The sequence below is a fragment of the Indicator indicator genome, chromosome 23 (genome assembly GCF_027791375.1).
Source record: "Indicator indicator isolate 239-I01 chromosome 23, UM_Iind_1.1, whole genome shotgun sequence".
NCBI classification, from domain to species: domain Eukaryota; kingdom Metazoa; phylum Chordata; class Aves; order Piciformes; family Indicatoridae; genus Indicator; species Indicator indicator.
Window position 1 is genome coordinate 6,687,421 of NC_072032.1, and position 15,650 is coordinate 6,703,070.

The 15,650-nt window shown below is 41.3% G+C and overlaps 1 protein-coding gene across 1 annotated transcript in view; it reads right to left on the minus strand.

Moving 5' to 3' along the window:
- Nucleotides 1–15,650, minus strand: part of FAM193A (family with sequence similarity 193 member A) — a 32,041-nt gene that overhangs the window by 1,445 nt on the left and 14,946 nt on the right. Inside the window, exons 9-16 of the mRNA XM_054391405.1 lie at nucleotides 13,597–13,848; nucleotides 11,164–11,362; nucleotides 9,674–9,946; nucleotides 9,105–9,387; nucleotides 7,549–7,735; nucleotides 5,514–5,744; nucleotides 2,975–3,815; nucleotides 1–30 (exon numbers count right to left, since the gene is read on the minus strand). The exon at nucleotides 1–30 is cut by the window's left edge and continues 52 nt beyond it. Of these exons, the coding sequence (XP_054247380.1) occupies nucleotides 1–30; nucleotides 2,975–3,815; nucleotides 5,514–5,744; nucleotides 7,549–7,735; nucleotides 9,105–9,387; nucleotides 9,674–9,946; nucleotides 11,164–11,362; nucleotides 13,597–13,848 (2,296 nt within the window). The remainder of the gene's footprint in view (nucleotides 31–2,974; nucleotides 3,816–5,513; nucleotides 5,745–7,548; nucleotides 7,736–9,104; nucleotides 9,388–9,673; nucleotides 9,947–11,163; nucleotides 11,363–13,596; nucleotides 13,849–15,650) is intronic.

Here is a 15,650-nt window from a genome sequence, read left to right on the forward strand (position 1 = left end):
GATCAATGTCTTTGGGTAGAAACACATCATCTACAAAGGAAAAAGGATGACACTATGTTAAGAGTCCATGGAGAAAGGGGAAGGAGAGAAGCAGCAGCTTGAAGAAGTTGTATTAAAGATGTTCTTGTAGTGAGAGGCAATGGTTTGAAACTAAAGCAGGGCAGATTTAGGTTGGATATTAACAAGTTCTTTACAAGGAGTAAAACACTGGAACAGGATGCCCAGGGAGGTGGTTGAAGTCCTGTCCCTGCAGCCATTCCAGGTCAGACTGAATGAGGCCTTGGGCAGCCTTACTATTAAAAAGGCAGCTTCAGAAACATTTTAAAATAGTATTTATTAAAAAAAACACTTGAAGAATTCAGTTTTCAGTGTAGAGCTACTCTGCTCCCTCTGGGGTACAATCATCAGGCTGTATCTCCAACAGTCATGTTACCTACAACTAGATTTTTTTTTTTTTTTAAGCATACTAAAATATGGCCTGAATTTAGGCCTCAGCTACAGTAACAAAGTCTCTCTGGAATCTGTTGGTATACTGTACTTCCTCAGTGTATCATTCGGAGAGCATAATTGTTGTAGAGTCCAGTTTGAGGATTTTCCTCCTGAGGTTTCTTTTCTTAATGCATATACTCTGCAGGCTCATTTCTAAAGCAGCTTCAGAACACATTCCAAAAAGGGCAAGACAAAAACTAACTGAAAACACCCAATATACACCAGAACTCTCTAAAATCCTTGAGCTAAGGAGAAGGTACAGCTTAGCTGAGCAGCTTACCCCTGAAGAGACAGAAAGCCCACTAACCCAGGGCTTCCCTACAGCTCCAGTTGTCTTCAGCCTCTTCATAATAAAGAATTAAAATAACAGATCACACCAAAAGCAGTCATGTTCACTGCCTTAACACTGCTTTTTAAAACTCAGGTAAACCCCCCAACTTAATTCACCTCTTGTCACACTCTTTCAATTACCCAAAGTCTAATTTTTTTTTTTCCTGAGATAATTTTTGGTGCCTTTGCTAGTTTGGTACATCAACCCCATGTCTTGAAAAATAGCCTTTTTTTCTCTTTTGGTTATTAGTACAGAATCTTTTTGGTCCTTCTGAAGTCAGAGCTACTCCACGTAGAGCCTCAGTCCCAACTTTTCAGAGAGCAGCACAATTTTCTCTTGACATACTCAGAAACACGGCCCTGTAGGATTTCTCTCACATTTGAACATCAGTGTTCAGAAACTGTAACTACACGTAAGCAGCAGTAAAAAAACAATGGTGAGGGGCAGGGAGGAGGAAATGATGCAATGAACTACCTGCATTCTTCTGGTCTAAACACCCTCCACCACCCCCACCCTTCCTTCAATAGCTTCCCTTTCAGATGTCTGTAGTCCTCTCTTCCTGCTCGTAACTAGACTTGTATCTTGCTCTAATGACTCAAACACATTCTTCTAGGTGAATTAAAAACAAGCAAAACCCAAACACACCATAACACCACATGCACAAGAACTAAGGTATCAAATGGTTCAGTGCTGCATCACTGCCCAATGAACATGAAAACACTGAGCACAATCAGGAGTTAAAAAGAGACTGGTGAGCTGACTCAACCCAACCATGGAACAACAAAGCTGGGCTCCACACCTCAGACTGGCAACAACCAGGAATTTGGTTTACATTTTTTTAACAAAGCTTAGTAAACATAAGGATTCTGAAATACTGACACAGAATGCCAGAGGATTAAGGTCTCCTATCTCCATGTGCTTACTAGGCAGAACAGCAGAGAGAGCTGCAACGTGAACTCGTTCTGGTGGGCAGACATTTCATTCATGCACCATTACCACAGAGATGCCAGCTGACCCCAGGGCAATGCCTGGGTGCTCTGAGCAGACACATGTCCAACTACAAAGCTGACAGCCCAACTGGCAGTCCCAGTAGGCCCCCAAGCATGTGCAGGAATAAACTGGTGCCTGAGAAAGCATGTTTGATTAGTGTGCTGGCAAAGCCAACCAGCCAGTAGAATCAGAATTACAGAACTGTTCCAGCTGGAAAAGACATCTAAGACACCTAAAATATCTAAGATATCTAAGATCCTCTGCTAAGAGGGTAAGCTGAGGGAGCTGGGGTTTTTCAGCCTAGAGAAGACTGGGGAGACCATAGAGCTGCCTTCTAATACTTGAAGGGATCCTACAGGAAGGCTGCAGAGGGACTTTTCATGAGGGTGTCTAGAGATAGGACAAGGGGGAATGGTTTGAAGCTGAGGGAGAAGAGGTTCAGACTGGATCTAAAGAAGAAGTTATTTAGTAGGAGGATGGTGAGACTCTGGAACAGGTTGCCCAGGGAGGTTGTGGATGCCTCCTCCCTGGGGGTGTTCAAGGCCAAGTTGGATGAGGCCTTGAGCAGCCAAATCTAGTTGAGAGGTCTCCCTGCCCATGGTGGGGAGGTTGGAGCAGGTGATCTCTGAGGTCCCTTCCAACTTAAGCCATTCTATGATCGAGTCCAACCATACTGCACATGCCTCTCAGCTCTGGTAATGGCAGAAAGACGTTCAGGAAAATTAAAAAAAAAAAGTCTGGAAGAAAAACTTGAGACTATACTCTTAATGCTCTTTGAGGAACAGCCTTGCCTTTAAAATAAGTTCCTAATGGATTTCAGCATATTGTTTAATTAACATTTATTTAAAGCAAGTGAGGTTTTAATAACTCTATCCCAGCTGAATCCAAGACATCTTTCCAGAAGGGATTGCCTTTCTTATCTGACAAGAGCCCCATACAAAAACAGCAGCATGGGCTAATTTATTCATTCTTTAAAGCATCTTTTACTACATCTATAACATCTCCTTATTGCTATAATTACAAAGACTTGAGTTCTCCTGACACCATTTATGCTGTTTCTCTGAAGTACATTGGCAAGAATGACTGAATATAAAGATTTCCAACTTCTGGACTTAAATGGTAACAATAACAACCAACTCAAGTTCAACTTTCCTATACACTTACCAATGGAATTGTTGACTTTATCTCCTTTTTTCTTCTTGTTTTTCTTGTTCTTGCCTTTTGGTTGAGGAGAGTCTGCAAGTATTAGCTTATTATTTTGCTGTTGTTCACTTGGTGAAGGGGATTCACTTGTTACTGGTGCTTTCTCCTCCTTTACATGGTTCAGCTGTTTTTTGTTGTTATTGTTTAATTTCTTCTCCTCTTTTTTAGGTTCTGCAAGCATTGGGAGCTCTGCTGCTTTTGCTTTGGATTCTATTTGGTTTCTGGGTTTAGTCTGAATCTCAGCTGCTTTGGGGGACTCAACAGGCTTTTTCACTTGTTCAGCACACGGTTTGTTTATCTGCTTTAGTTTCTGTTTGCTGTTTCCTTCTTTATGTTGATGCATAATATCCAGCAGAAAAGAGAGTGGCTCATGCTGCTTTACACTCCCCTCTTTCTGATAAAGCAGCTTGGAGTCTCTAGTGTTTACAGGATTGGATAGTTCACAGCCTGTCTCTGAAACTGGCCTCTGTTCTGTATGATTCAGGTGTCTTGACAGTGAGGCGGAGGTTTCTACCTTTTCTGGCTGCTCCAGTGTACCGTTCTGCAGGTCTTGGGGTGTGCTCGGGACAGACTCCTTCACTGCCTGGCAGTTGCGAGGGAGCATGTCCACCTTCTGACAGTCCTTGCTGGGGCGTTCTTTCTTCTTTTTCTTTACAGCCCGCAACTGCTGAAGCTCTTGAAGCCTTTGTAATTCTTGTTTCAGCCTCTCCTCCTCTTCTTCCTCACGCCGCCTCTGCTCCTCAAGCAACTGGTGATGCTCCCGCTCCCTGGCTTCTGCTTCGAGTCGAGCTTTTTCTTCAAGCTACAGAACAACAGGTTTATAGAAAGTGACAAACACTTTGGCAATGAGAGGCTTAGGGATTATTACTACTATGAAGGCTATTAACACATTAAGTCTGCAGTAAGCAAGTAACTGTTTATACAAGTTCCCCTTAAAGTTTGTTACAATCCTTTCGACATTTCTATTTTCCATATTTCTGTAATGTATTTGACTGCTGTCAAGGCCATCTGTTGACCTTTGCTGCTGCTATGCCTACTCAATATCCAAGTCTTCTACAACTACAAAAACTTGCTGCAAATGAACCATTCAGCTTCATTCTCAACGACTCTGTAACTAAGGTAACTCAGGCTGCACCATTTACCTGCTCTGCTCTCTTGCTGCGGTAGCAGAGTTGCTCTGTTTCAGTGTTCATAAACATTAGGAAGAGCAATCATGAAAAACATTTTACAGGAAAACATTGAGCACATGAAAAGCTGCATTAAAAGCTGTCAAAAATAAAGACAGTTAAGTTTTCTTCTGTCAGCCATAAGCTCATTAACCACATGAAATAAAGACATAAGGGATTTTGCCTAAAACTTTGCTGTGAAGCACTGACCTTGCATCACTTGCAAAATCAAAGTCATACACAGAGAAAAACCAAGCCCCTTGGTTTTCTTGCCCATCACTTTTACAAATATAAGTCACAGAAAAATGAGAATCTTCCACTTCCTATGCTCCGACTACACTGCAAGAGCAAAGCAAGTTTTACATTGTGCATTTTGTGAAGTTTATTTATAGAACTCACTAAGGCTTTAGGTTGATGAAGAGTGCTACAACATGAGCACAAAGACTAGAACTGGTGAACATCAGGTCTTCCAAACCCATGGAAGCATTTAAAGAACAAAGAATTAGTAGCAGCAGAGAAATTCACACACAAGAAACATTTACAGTGTAGTCACACAAGGTACTTAACAGAATTCAAACCCATTTAGTAACCAAATCTCATTGCACCTGGAGCCTAAGGCTGATACTTGAATTGCAGTATGAAAAGCAAATTCCCTGCTTGTTCAACCTAATAGGGGAAATCTATACGGAGTTTAACTCAACCAATAATATTTGACAAAAAAATAATTTCACTGTTTTAAGAAATGTTTTTGCCAATTTCCCTTTGAAAGCAACCTGTAACTTTTTCCCTCACCCCTTTCTGCAGCTTGGCACTTCTCTCTGGACTGGGACAGCCCTTTGTGCCATCCTGTGGCACTGCACTTGATCAGGACAACAAGGTGCCCAGTGCAATCATTCTAAAAATATCAAATCTCAACTTCTCTTTCATGAAAGCACTGACCTTATGTCTTCTGCTCTCCTACAGAGATACTGTATCATAACCATTATCCCAAAGCAAAACCACTACTTTTCTAACTTTCCCCACTTTTAAATGCCAATTCTACTAAACAAATCAAATTCCTGACATTTCTGACACTTGGAAACACCTTTAGAAATTCCAGTACAAAGCTGACTTGCAACGAAACACAGAATGACATTGTGAGGCATCTTCCCAGTGTCCTACCTAACTTCTCAGGGAGTAGCAGAACAGGTCAGCTAACTTTGTACACAGATAGGCAGTGTGCCACAGCTACGGAAAAATCACACCACTGCTGTACAGTCAGATGCAGTTGAGTCTGTGCACTCTGCAAGGACACCAACCATAAGGTCCAGGGTAAACACACTTTGATGTCTTACCTTCCTTTGCTTATGCCTGGCTCGCTTGGCTGCCCGAGAACTGCTTACTGGTTTGGTTTCAGAGCTGTTTATAAATTGTAGCAAGTCTTCCACCTTTCGATGGTCAACAACACTTTCCCTTTCAGAGATCTGATCTGGTTTCTTGGGCTGTTCCTCTTTCCTTTTTGTTAGACGCAAACGAAGCTTTTCTCGCATCTCTGCATAATTTCTACTGGTTGGTGCAGCTGGAGGCTGAAGGACACGAGACAAAATGTAGTGACTACATGTAAAAATTGCAATGACCCAAATATTTTTGAGATTTTGAAGTTTTAGAGACTTTCAAATAACTTGGAAAGTCCAAACCTGAATATAAAACTCTTTATTGTTTGCAAGTGTACCTGAAGGTGTTTTTAGCCAGACCTGGTGCTAGGCTGTGAATTTTACTTTCCAAACAACTGACTGATCTTGCAGAGGAATGCACAAGTGAGAAGACAAAGAAACACTTTTAAAAGCAAGAAAGGAGATTTCTATAGTCTCTTGTGATCAGCATACCACATGGAAAGCAGCAGACATTTTCTGCTGTTTCCATTTCCTATGAAGTCTGTTTCAGAGTTTGGGCTACGTGGGCCTTGCTGTAACTGTGAGGGCCTGATCACCCTGCACTGAAACGTGCCAGCACAGCCTCCAGCAGAGCAGCACCAATAACCTGTTAACAACACTCTGCAAGCTGAATCTGTGTCATGTTTACTGTCTGTATTCCTGTTCAATGCTCCAGGCTCTCAACTCCTCATTCCTCCTCCCCTGCTGCCTTACCCTCTCACCTCCTGCACCAGATCTGGTGCTCATCTGTTTGGAGCTACCCTGGTTCAAGCCATGAAACCAGCAAAACCTATCAACTTAAAAATCCTGTAGAGTTCTGCCACTTCAGCAGAAGGAGTAACTTACTGTGCAGCGAGAGATAGACCAATCACGGACATGGAGAGAACAAGCAATGAGCAACGAGATCCTCTCCCTATCCCTTTCAGCCACAGGGCAGGGGCCTCTAATTCAGTTCAAGCCCTAAGATGAAACTGCACCTGATCAAACACATGGCTAAAAAACTGAGTTTTTACTTCAGTGAAGAAAAAAACATGTCAAAGACTTCAATTCTACCACTTAATTGATTATTAAAACAGACTATACACAGGTTTGCAAATGAGGTCAGAGGAAAAGTGAAATTGTAGCTTCGGAAAAAATGTGGCAACTAAACAGCCTTTAGCATTTCATTTATGCAAGTGGAAAGATAACGATTATCAAGAGCTCAACAAATGTGTTACTGGTATGAAGTTAAACACAGAATGATTCAAACAGTATTAAATATAAAAAATAAAGGAAAATTTTTTGTATAACCTGCATGCTTTTGAACTTCATAATTTCTTCAAAACACCCTTTAAATACAAACACTAGGCAGTACCAGTAAAGATAATTGTAATACTGAAAACTTGTAAGATGCAGATGGGTTTTCCTTTGATAAAGGTGTAATTGTCTATGTTCTACGTAAAAAGAATTTCTTCTTCCCCCCACCCCCCTTCTTTTTTAAACCAAATTCAAGTGAATGCTTTCAGGATTTTTATTTTTACAGCTGGGAGAGCAGCTCAGAAATTGCCATGCACATTTTCCAGACTCTCCTACTTTTAGGATAGTACTTTTACCCCAATTCATGGCATTGTTTATAATTACACCCCTCCAAACGAAGGCATGAATTTTGTACAGCTATTTCGATGCCTCAGTGCTCCTGTTTGCACTTTCAACCAAACATGGTATCTATTATCCAAGTCAGGTGCTTCCTACAGATTTTACTCGTTTTCATTGCCCTTGAATTGCTCTCAACTGGAAAGGTTTGTTTCAGTTTTTCATGTCACAATGGAAAACACCTGCTCATGTTCCTTTTACTAATTCTTTTGAGTAAGCTCCAATACCATCCCCCCTTAGCTGCAGCCTGATAAATCACATGCAATCAGCGATGAGTAAGTGACAAGAAAGCAAATAAAACCAATATAAAAATTCAACTACTTACTCCTCCATGGCCGAAGAACTCACAGTAACAGCAGTCACAGTATTTGCCTTCTTTCTGATTTGTGGATGTTGAGGTACTGGAGCTATGCTCTGAACAGCTGTCTTCATCTTGGCTCTCTTCTCCATCATATTGCTGATGGTCATACGTGTTACTGTTCTCACAGCGATGGCCCTCACAGTCAGGATCACTATGTTAAAGAAAGAACCAGCGTATAAAAATACCACATGATAATAAATAAGGTACTTGAGCAAACACATCTACCAGGAACAAAGACCCTCAGCCACCAGTGATGCATCAAATCCTAAAGCCTACATTAAGGAGCTTGCAAAACCAAGGTAAGATGATACATGGGAAAGTGATTTATAAAAACTCATTGAACAAGAACTAGAGAATGAGTTTTGGAATTGTTCTTCATGGCTTTGAACAGGTAAAAGTTTCCAAAGCAGTGATTCTACTTTCTTTGTAAATGGAATGCTTTGGAAACTGCTGCCCATGTCATTGTGCGCTGAAGAGAGATGTGCAGCTGCAAAGAAATCAACTTTTCTCAGATCCCTTGGTTTTAGATAGATTTGCAAACTTTTGACTTCAAAAATTCAAGGTCAACTAAAACCAAAATATTCCCATGGTGTTGTTTGCACCTTTCTTCTCAAGAGAAATAACTAGCATTTCTCTTCAATAAGCAGGTACAGAGCAGTTGACTGCTTCAGAGCTCTGCATAACTGTGTCCAACCTATCTGCTGTCCAATTCTTCTAAAACAATGTGATTTGCTTCAAAAGTTAAAAGTATTTAATTAAAAAAGACAACTAAATGATCTCCAGAGGTCCCTTTCAACCACGACCATTCTGTGATTACAACGAAGACCATAGCCCTACAGGTCACAGAGTACTTCCAGAGCAATCACTCAACTGCTTTTCTGTTACACCTGGACTCTTGAGACAGATCAAAGAGTTGACACTGTGGTCAGTCTGTCACAACAGGTAACCATAAGATAACTCCACCAATCTACTCAAAACCTCCAGGACCTTTGAAATTCTTTGGAAATCAGACCATACTTCTGCACCACAACCACTCTACAAATGGTGGGACTGATACTTAAGCGTACTGATGAAAATGTGTTGCTATGTGGCAGGTTTCAAGACCATGTGTGACATTTCTGTAGTTTGAGCTAAATCTGTCTACAGACTCCTGACTTTTTCACAGCTGTTCATTCCTGCTTGCTCTGCAAAGCCAAAATGACAGAAAACAGTCACTTGTGTGTCAGCAGCAGCAGTTGCTACTGGCAATGACAGAGTAAGAAAGAATAGAGCTTGACTTAACTCAGGTCGCATCTCTGAAAGAGATCAAAACTTTGTTTTGAAGTCTCTAAACTCAGTAACTAGATTCTGCCATAGAAATCCTGTTTGCAAAGTCTCACATCAAGTTAAACACTGAGCATCTGAACTGTCTCATTTGCTGAGCACACAGTTCTTGCACACTTTGACCACTTGCAAATGAGAAGCACTACTTCAATTCCTTTTCTACTGTAAAAAAAGAACAATAGCAACAATAAACTTACCTGCAGACACTTGGTGGGGCACTTACAGAGCTGTCTGTGGTTGAAGTAGGAGGTGCAACCGTCGTAGGACAAAGACCTGAATGAGGATCCACAAATCCAGGGGCTGTTGCAGCAGTTTTGGGGAAAGAAGGGGCAGCAAGATTTGGAAGATGAGGTGTCGAGGCTGGAGACAGTGCAGCAGGAGACAGTGAAGGAAGGGATGCTAAACTGGTAGGACTATTTCGTGGTGCAACTGGTGCAGAATGTCTATGGTCCTCTTTATTAATATTGTGAAACACTTCACCTAAATTGGGGAGAAAAGAAATCACTTATTAACAATTATTAACAACTAGTCAATGAGTCTCCATTAGCTACCCAAACAATCAACCACACACAGTGCTGGATGTTCTCAGTTGCTGTAAAAATCAGCAGCATTTCAACACCCTCCTATTACTGGTTCCAAACTCTAACACCAAAGGTTCTTTCAAAGTTCTTACTAAAATAAACACACAAAGATTTATGGTTAAATGTTCTTGAGTCAGTTACTAGTTAGTCAGTTACTAACCTCTATGTGAGTAACAAATCCTTACCTATTGATGAAGGTCTCTTGGATGATACTTTGAACTGGTTGCTGCTTGACTGCACTGTAGTTGCTGTGCAGGAGACAGAAGAAGTGGCAGAAGAAGTTGCCATGACAACTTTATTAGCTTCCATAAAGGCATCCTGGAAATTGTATAGACATTTCTTCTTTGCAGCATTCTTTTTCTCTTTGCTGTCAGTAACTGCTGTTGCTTCGTTGCTAGACGTAGTAGGAAGTGCTTCTGGTCTTATTTCTGAGAGTGCTGGTGCTAATATATCACTCCCTTCAAAGTGAAACACACAGCAATTAAGTATCACAGAACTACAGAATTCTCTTTATGGCATTTAGAATTAACCGTTCACTAATTCAGATACAAAATAACAAGGATATTTTGTTTGTGTTGGTTTAGTAGGATTAGTGAAGTGATCCTCCTTTCCTTCTCCACGTCTCCCAAATAAAATAGCTGTAGCAAAATGTGCTGAAAAGCCTCAGAAGTGACAAACCTTCAAGTTACAATTTTCAGAACACTACTCAATGTGTATTAACAAATAGCAAAAATGCTACAGATATCATTACCCATTTATAACTGAAAAATTAAAAATGAACCTCATTCTGCATGCTAAGAACGTCAGCTTCAATATAAGTCCAGGTTTGCCATGCAATAAGGAGAAATAACATGCCCTTCTCTCAATATCGCCTCATATCCTAGCTTACTGGAAACCCCAGCTAAGTACAGTAACACCTTCCACACAAGCTTGCCCCTAAGGACTTGTTGGAACAGCTACTCACAACTGCAGTTGTAAATGGCTGAGCTATCCTGCTGGGGAAGGTTTCTGGAGGTTTTTAAAAGCCTTTTGTTTTAGGTGTTACTGCAGTAGCCCAACCCAAGTTAGCAGCAATCAGTTTGAAAAAAAGCCAACACACAGACCCAAGCTTCCTTTTTCATATAAGTAAAATAAAATGAGCATTTTAATATCTGCAATGGCGTGAATGGAAAAATCTCTCTCATTTCTCTTCTTTTTCCACTTGATTAACAGTATTTCCAAAGACTTAATATTTTGCTTAACTTATGCCTGTGCCTTTTTGAATGGCAATGCAGTTACCTGTGTACAGGGTGTAATACCATGCCACCAGTGCTCTTACAACCCTGTAGAGAGGGAGCAGGCCTTTGTGGCAGAAGATCAAAAGCTACTTAAAAACTTTCCTTTAATTCCTATTTCTTTGCAACCTTAAATTTCTGCAGACAAAAATACCTCTAAAGTGACCACAGGTGAAAAATAACGTGTTAGTTCTTCGCCTTTAGCATCCTTTCCCAATACACAAGAATTTATGTTTTATTTTTCAGCCCTCCTGGAGCAGAAATGGCAGCAAAGCTCTGCCAGAATGTCATCTTCTAAAATCACAGTGATGAAACCTACCATTCCTGGCAAAAAGTGTCACACAGCATTTCAGAACATAAGGCTTCTAACTAGTCAGTGTGAAGTAGTAACAAATCCTCACCAGGAATTGTATCAGGCAAAAATGTAGCAGGATTCCAGTTCTTGTCATTCATCATCTCTGAACCCCAAAGACTTATAAATTTAGAGCTATTCCAATCTGGAGTGCTCCCAAAACAGCTTGGATAAATATGATCTTGGAGAGATGCATTGAATACTTGATGCTTGTTTGTATGATTCTGAACTGGTGCTGGCGGTAATGCCTACAAAAATAAAAGAGTATTTTCCTCATTAATATTCTGTTTGCTTACACAGTCACTCCAACAGCAATATTCAAATCAGTGTTTCAACTGGGAAAGGCATTCTAAAAAGCACAATTACCAGTATTTCCCAGAATGATAAAAAGACTGGTTTGTTGACTTTTAGAACAGATAACATATTCCATAGACTGCATGGACATGAATACACTTCATAATCAAACACTGCTCTTAGATTCAGCTAACTGATGAATACAGAAATGTTCTCCAAAAAGACTTGGGTTAATATGTACTGGTAGACTCTCATTTTTCATTAAAAGCTGTGGAGAACTTGTTAGGAATTATTACCTTTCAAATCCCAAGCTACCAAAAACAATCCTCTGTGACATGATAATCATTAGCACATAAGACAATTGTGATAAAGGGTTTGCAAACACTTCAGGGTGAAAAATAAGTGCAGGAGAAAAAGAAATTAAACATTTCTAAGTTGATTATAGTCTTCCACCTTTTTCATCTCTAGGTAGTAACAGGTTCCTGACTTTAGCAGGCAAGGAATACATTTTTTCATTTTAAGAAGCAGTTGGGGAAAAGAAAAAGGTACACAGGCTTTTTCTTGGTTTATAAAGGGATATTGTTCTGGCTCCCCCCTTTTCTTCTGTCTGAAATAATTTATTCACATTCTAAAATATAACTTTCTCTCAGAGATCCTGTGCAATGCAAACATCCCACTCAATCCCTGTCACCCTCAAGAAGTCAAGGAAAAGTGAGTTGGTTCTATTTTTGCTCTAGATTAGATACAATGAAAAACTAGGCAGAAGTAGATATAGATACCAAAACTATCACCTGAGTCCAGTGACATTTCAGAGATAAAAATCTAAAACATTTCTGGCCAAGGAAACTACTAATATACCCACTCTCCTTTTGCTATACAGATGGGTTTTCACTCTAATTGTGGGTACAATGAAACACTTCACAATTTCAGAACAGGCTATCCATGAGGAGCCAAAACTGATGCAGCAGGGCTTATTAGTTCCTTCAACTACCAGCTCTGCTGAACTCAGCTGGGTCTTCAAAGCTAAATACTCCTTAAAGCTTCAGTTGCTGCACATGTCTTTCCAGCTCCAGCACAACATAAATACACAAACACCCAGCTGGGTCAGGTTCTGTGCCAGACCTAACAGATCTGGCCTGCATTACAAAGCCGCTCAGTGCCAGCAGCCTGCTGCTGTGCATGGGGCTTCTGGTGCAGCCTCAGAGATCAGTGATGGGAGCTTGAGCAGATAGATGGGAGCTTGAGTACACCACTATGAGGGATGAAGGAACAGCTCTGGAAGGATGACAAAGGTGGGGTACAATTAGGGTTTCAGAAAAATGGTAGTGGGCTGTTGAGAAATGGCAGGCTGGCACACTGCAGTTACAGAACTGGTATACTGCAACAGATGAGGAAGGGACACTGAGAAGACAGAAAAACTCAATCGGATGTCAAGAAGGACAGCAAGAGTAAGTAACAGTCATCACTGTGAACTTATCTAGCCTCCTTCCAACCACAGGATAACTGGACTAGATGTCAAGGAGACAACAGGAATGTGTAGCTAAGGACAAAGGCTTTGCCCCTTTCAGCAGCACCGATGTGAAACTACACCACAGCAAGAGCAAGGCTTGCTTTTGGCTCCTCCTTCTGAAAAGCTCTCACTTGGTCCCAATCATTGTTCCACATCTTCCTCTTGCTCATTACTTACAAGTTTGGGGTCAAAAGAATTTTTCAGAATCTGCAAAATGCCCACGTTTTCTCAAAGCGCTCAAAACTCTTTGCAAATAGACTCCTGCGACACATTTTTCTCAAAAAGTAAAGAAATCACTTACATTTTTAACTAGACACCTCAGGACACTGCCAGAAAAGAATATTAAATTTTGACCTCTGATATATATGAAATGAAGATTTAATGAGTCCTATTACATGGACTAAAGTTCCATCACTGTTTCTATCATTCAAGCCTCATTTGACTCCACATGCTTTCTTATCAGGGTAAGGAAATAATTTTCCTGGCAAAAGTCACCCTTAGCCCTGCTGTATGAATCTTCTACCAGCTCTGAAGCTGCCCTGGCTCCTACCCCTCACTATTCGCTCCATGCAGACTCCTATAAACAGACCACAACTCCAAGCAGCTTCCATGGCTTCCCTGACACTCAGCAATACTGGCTCACAGAGGAGTGCAGCATTCTCCCTGCCTCAGGCTTACCTTATTGTGTGTGAAGGGAGACGCTGTATACAAGGTGGGGTGGATAAGAGGACGAGGCAGATGAGGGATTGTATGCAATGGTATATGTCCATGGATGTGAGGATAAAGATGAAGTGCAGGATGTGCAGGTTTTTCAGGATTCATAAACTGGTGGCCAGCAGGCAGGCGTCCAGTTGCAAGTGCAGAGGCTGTTAGACCTGAGGCTTCTTGTTTGCAAACGTGACATTCACAAGCATTTGGACCTTGGTCAGCCTGTACGAAAACAAAACAACAAAAGAACAATTTTCCATCTCCTCTACAGATCAGGTATTTCTCCCATCCTTTTTTCCTACTCAGCATTAGTATTATTTCCTTTTGCACATATTAATATTTTCAGAGCATCCACAGAATTCTTTCATCTATACCAGTGGAAAAATCTTGTAGTGAAGTAAAAGCACTAGATCTTTATCTTAGCTAAAAAACAGTACTCCAAAAACCGACAGCATTTCACACCAATCAGATATTTAATGACCGTTTAGAAAGACAGGGAACTACTGGAGAGAATCCAAGGAGGGCTAGGAAAATGCTGAGGAGCATCTCTCTTAAGAGGAGAGGCTGGCAGACTGAGCGCTGGTCAGCCTGGAAATAAGCTGACAGAGGGGATCTTGCTCAATGCTGATGGATAGCTACAGGGTGAGGGTCAGGAGGACAGGACTGGGCTCTTGTCAGTGATGCCCAGTGATAGGACAAGGAGCACAAACTGGGACACAAGAAGTTCCACCTAAACATAAGGAAAACATTCTTTGCTGTAAGGGTGCCAGAGCCCTGGAGCAGGCTGCCCAGAGGGGCTGTGGAGTTTCTTTCTTTGCAGAGATTCCAAACCTGCCCAAGTAACCTGCTCTTGGTGACCCTGCTTTAGCAGTGGGGGTGGGCTAGATGATCTCCAGCAGTCCCTTCTGAACCCCAGCATTCTATGAGTCTGTGACCACTATCAGTGACAAATGAGACACTGCTAGAAATAATCAAGAACATCCAGGAATAGGAACCCTGCCTAGCAACAAACAAACAACATGACTTCATTACCCCACTATAAAAAAAAGAAACAAATTGGATGATATTTTGCAGGCATACAGAACAGTGTGTGTAGAAAGTAGTAGCAAGGGCTGATCAGCTGATTAAGTAGGAAGCAATCCTGAACTGCACTCAGCAGAGCACTGCCAGCATATCAAGGGAGGTGACTGCTCCACTCTGCTCAATACTAGGCAGACATTAGGGGTACTGGATCCAGTTCTAGGCTCAGCAGTACAGTGTGTGGACATACTGCAATGAGTCCAGTGAAGGATCACAATGATGATTTGGGACTTGGAGCATCTGTCATACAAGGAGAGGCTGAGAGAGTTAGGACTGTTCAGCCTCGAGAGAGAAGACTCAGGGATCTTATCCACGTGTGTTCCCTTTCTGGGCAGGGAAGAGGAAAGCAGAGAGCCAGACTCCTCTCAGTGGTGTCATGTGGAAGGACAAAAAAAAACGGACACAGACTGAAATACAGCAAATTCCACTCAAACAGTTTGTGAGAATGGTCTAACACTGCAACAGCAATTCTGGAGCATCCATCTTTGGTGATATCCAAAACATCATTTGACACAGCACTGACCAACCTCCTCTAGATGATCTTGCTTTGAGCAGGAAGGCTGGGCCAGACTACCAGCAAATGTCCCTTCCAAACTCAACCATTGTGTAACTGTGCTGAGGAGACATTTCTCATGAAAAATTTCATAATTGCATCAGTCATGAGAAATCCAGGCCTCATTAGAACCTTTTGCTGACCTCAAGGTATTATTAGCCTGTTTCTTCTCAAAAGGATCCAAGTCTTTGGAAGAAAAGCAGTCCAGGAAAGAGCAGCTCCTTTTCCCTCTCTCAGCATACATGACATTTCAGCAGAAGATAGTTTTAACAGCAGCAATACCAGGAACATTTCCCAGTTGCTCTTTTTCCCAGGAATGTGGCAGTACCCATTTTTCAAAAAAGCAACATTAACAAACTCAGCTTTCTAGAAGGAAAACTGACAGGTGGAA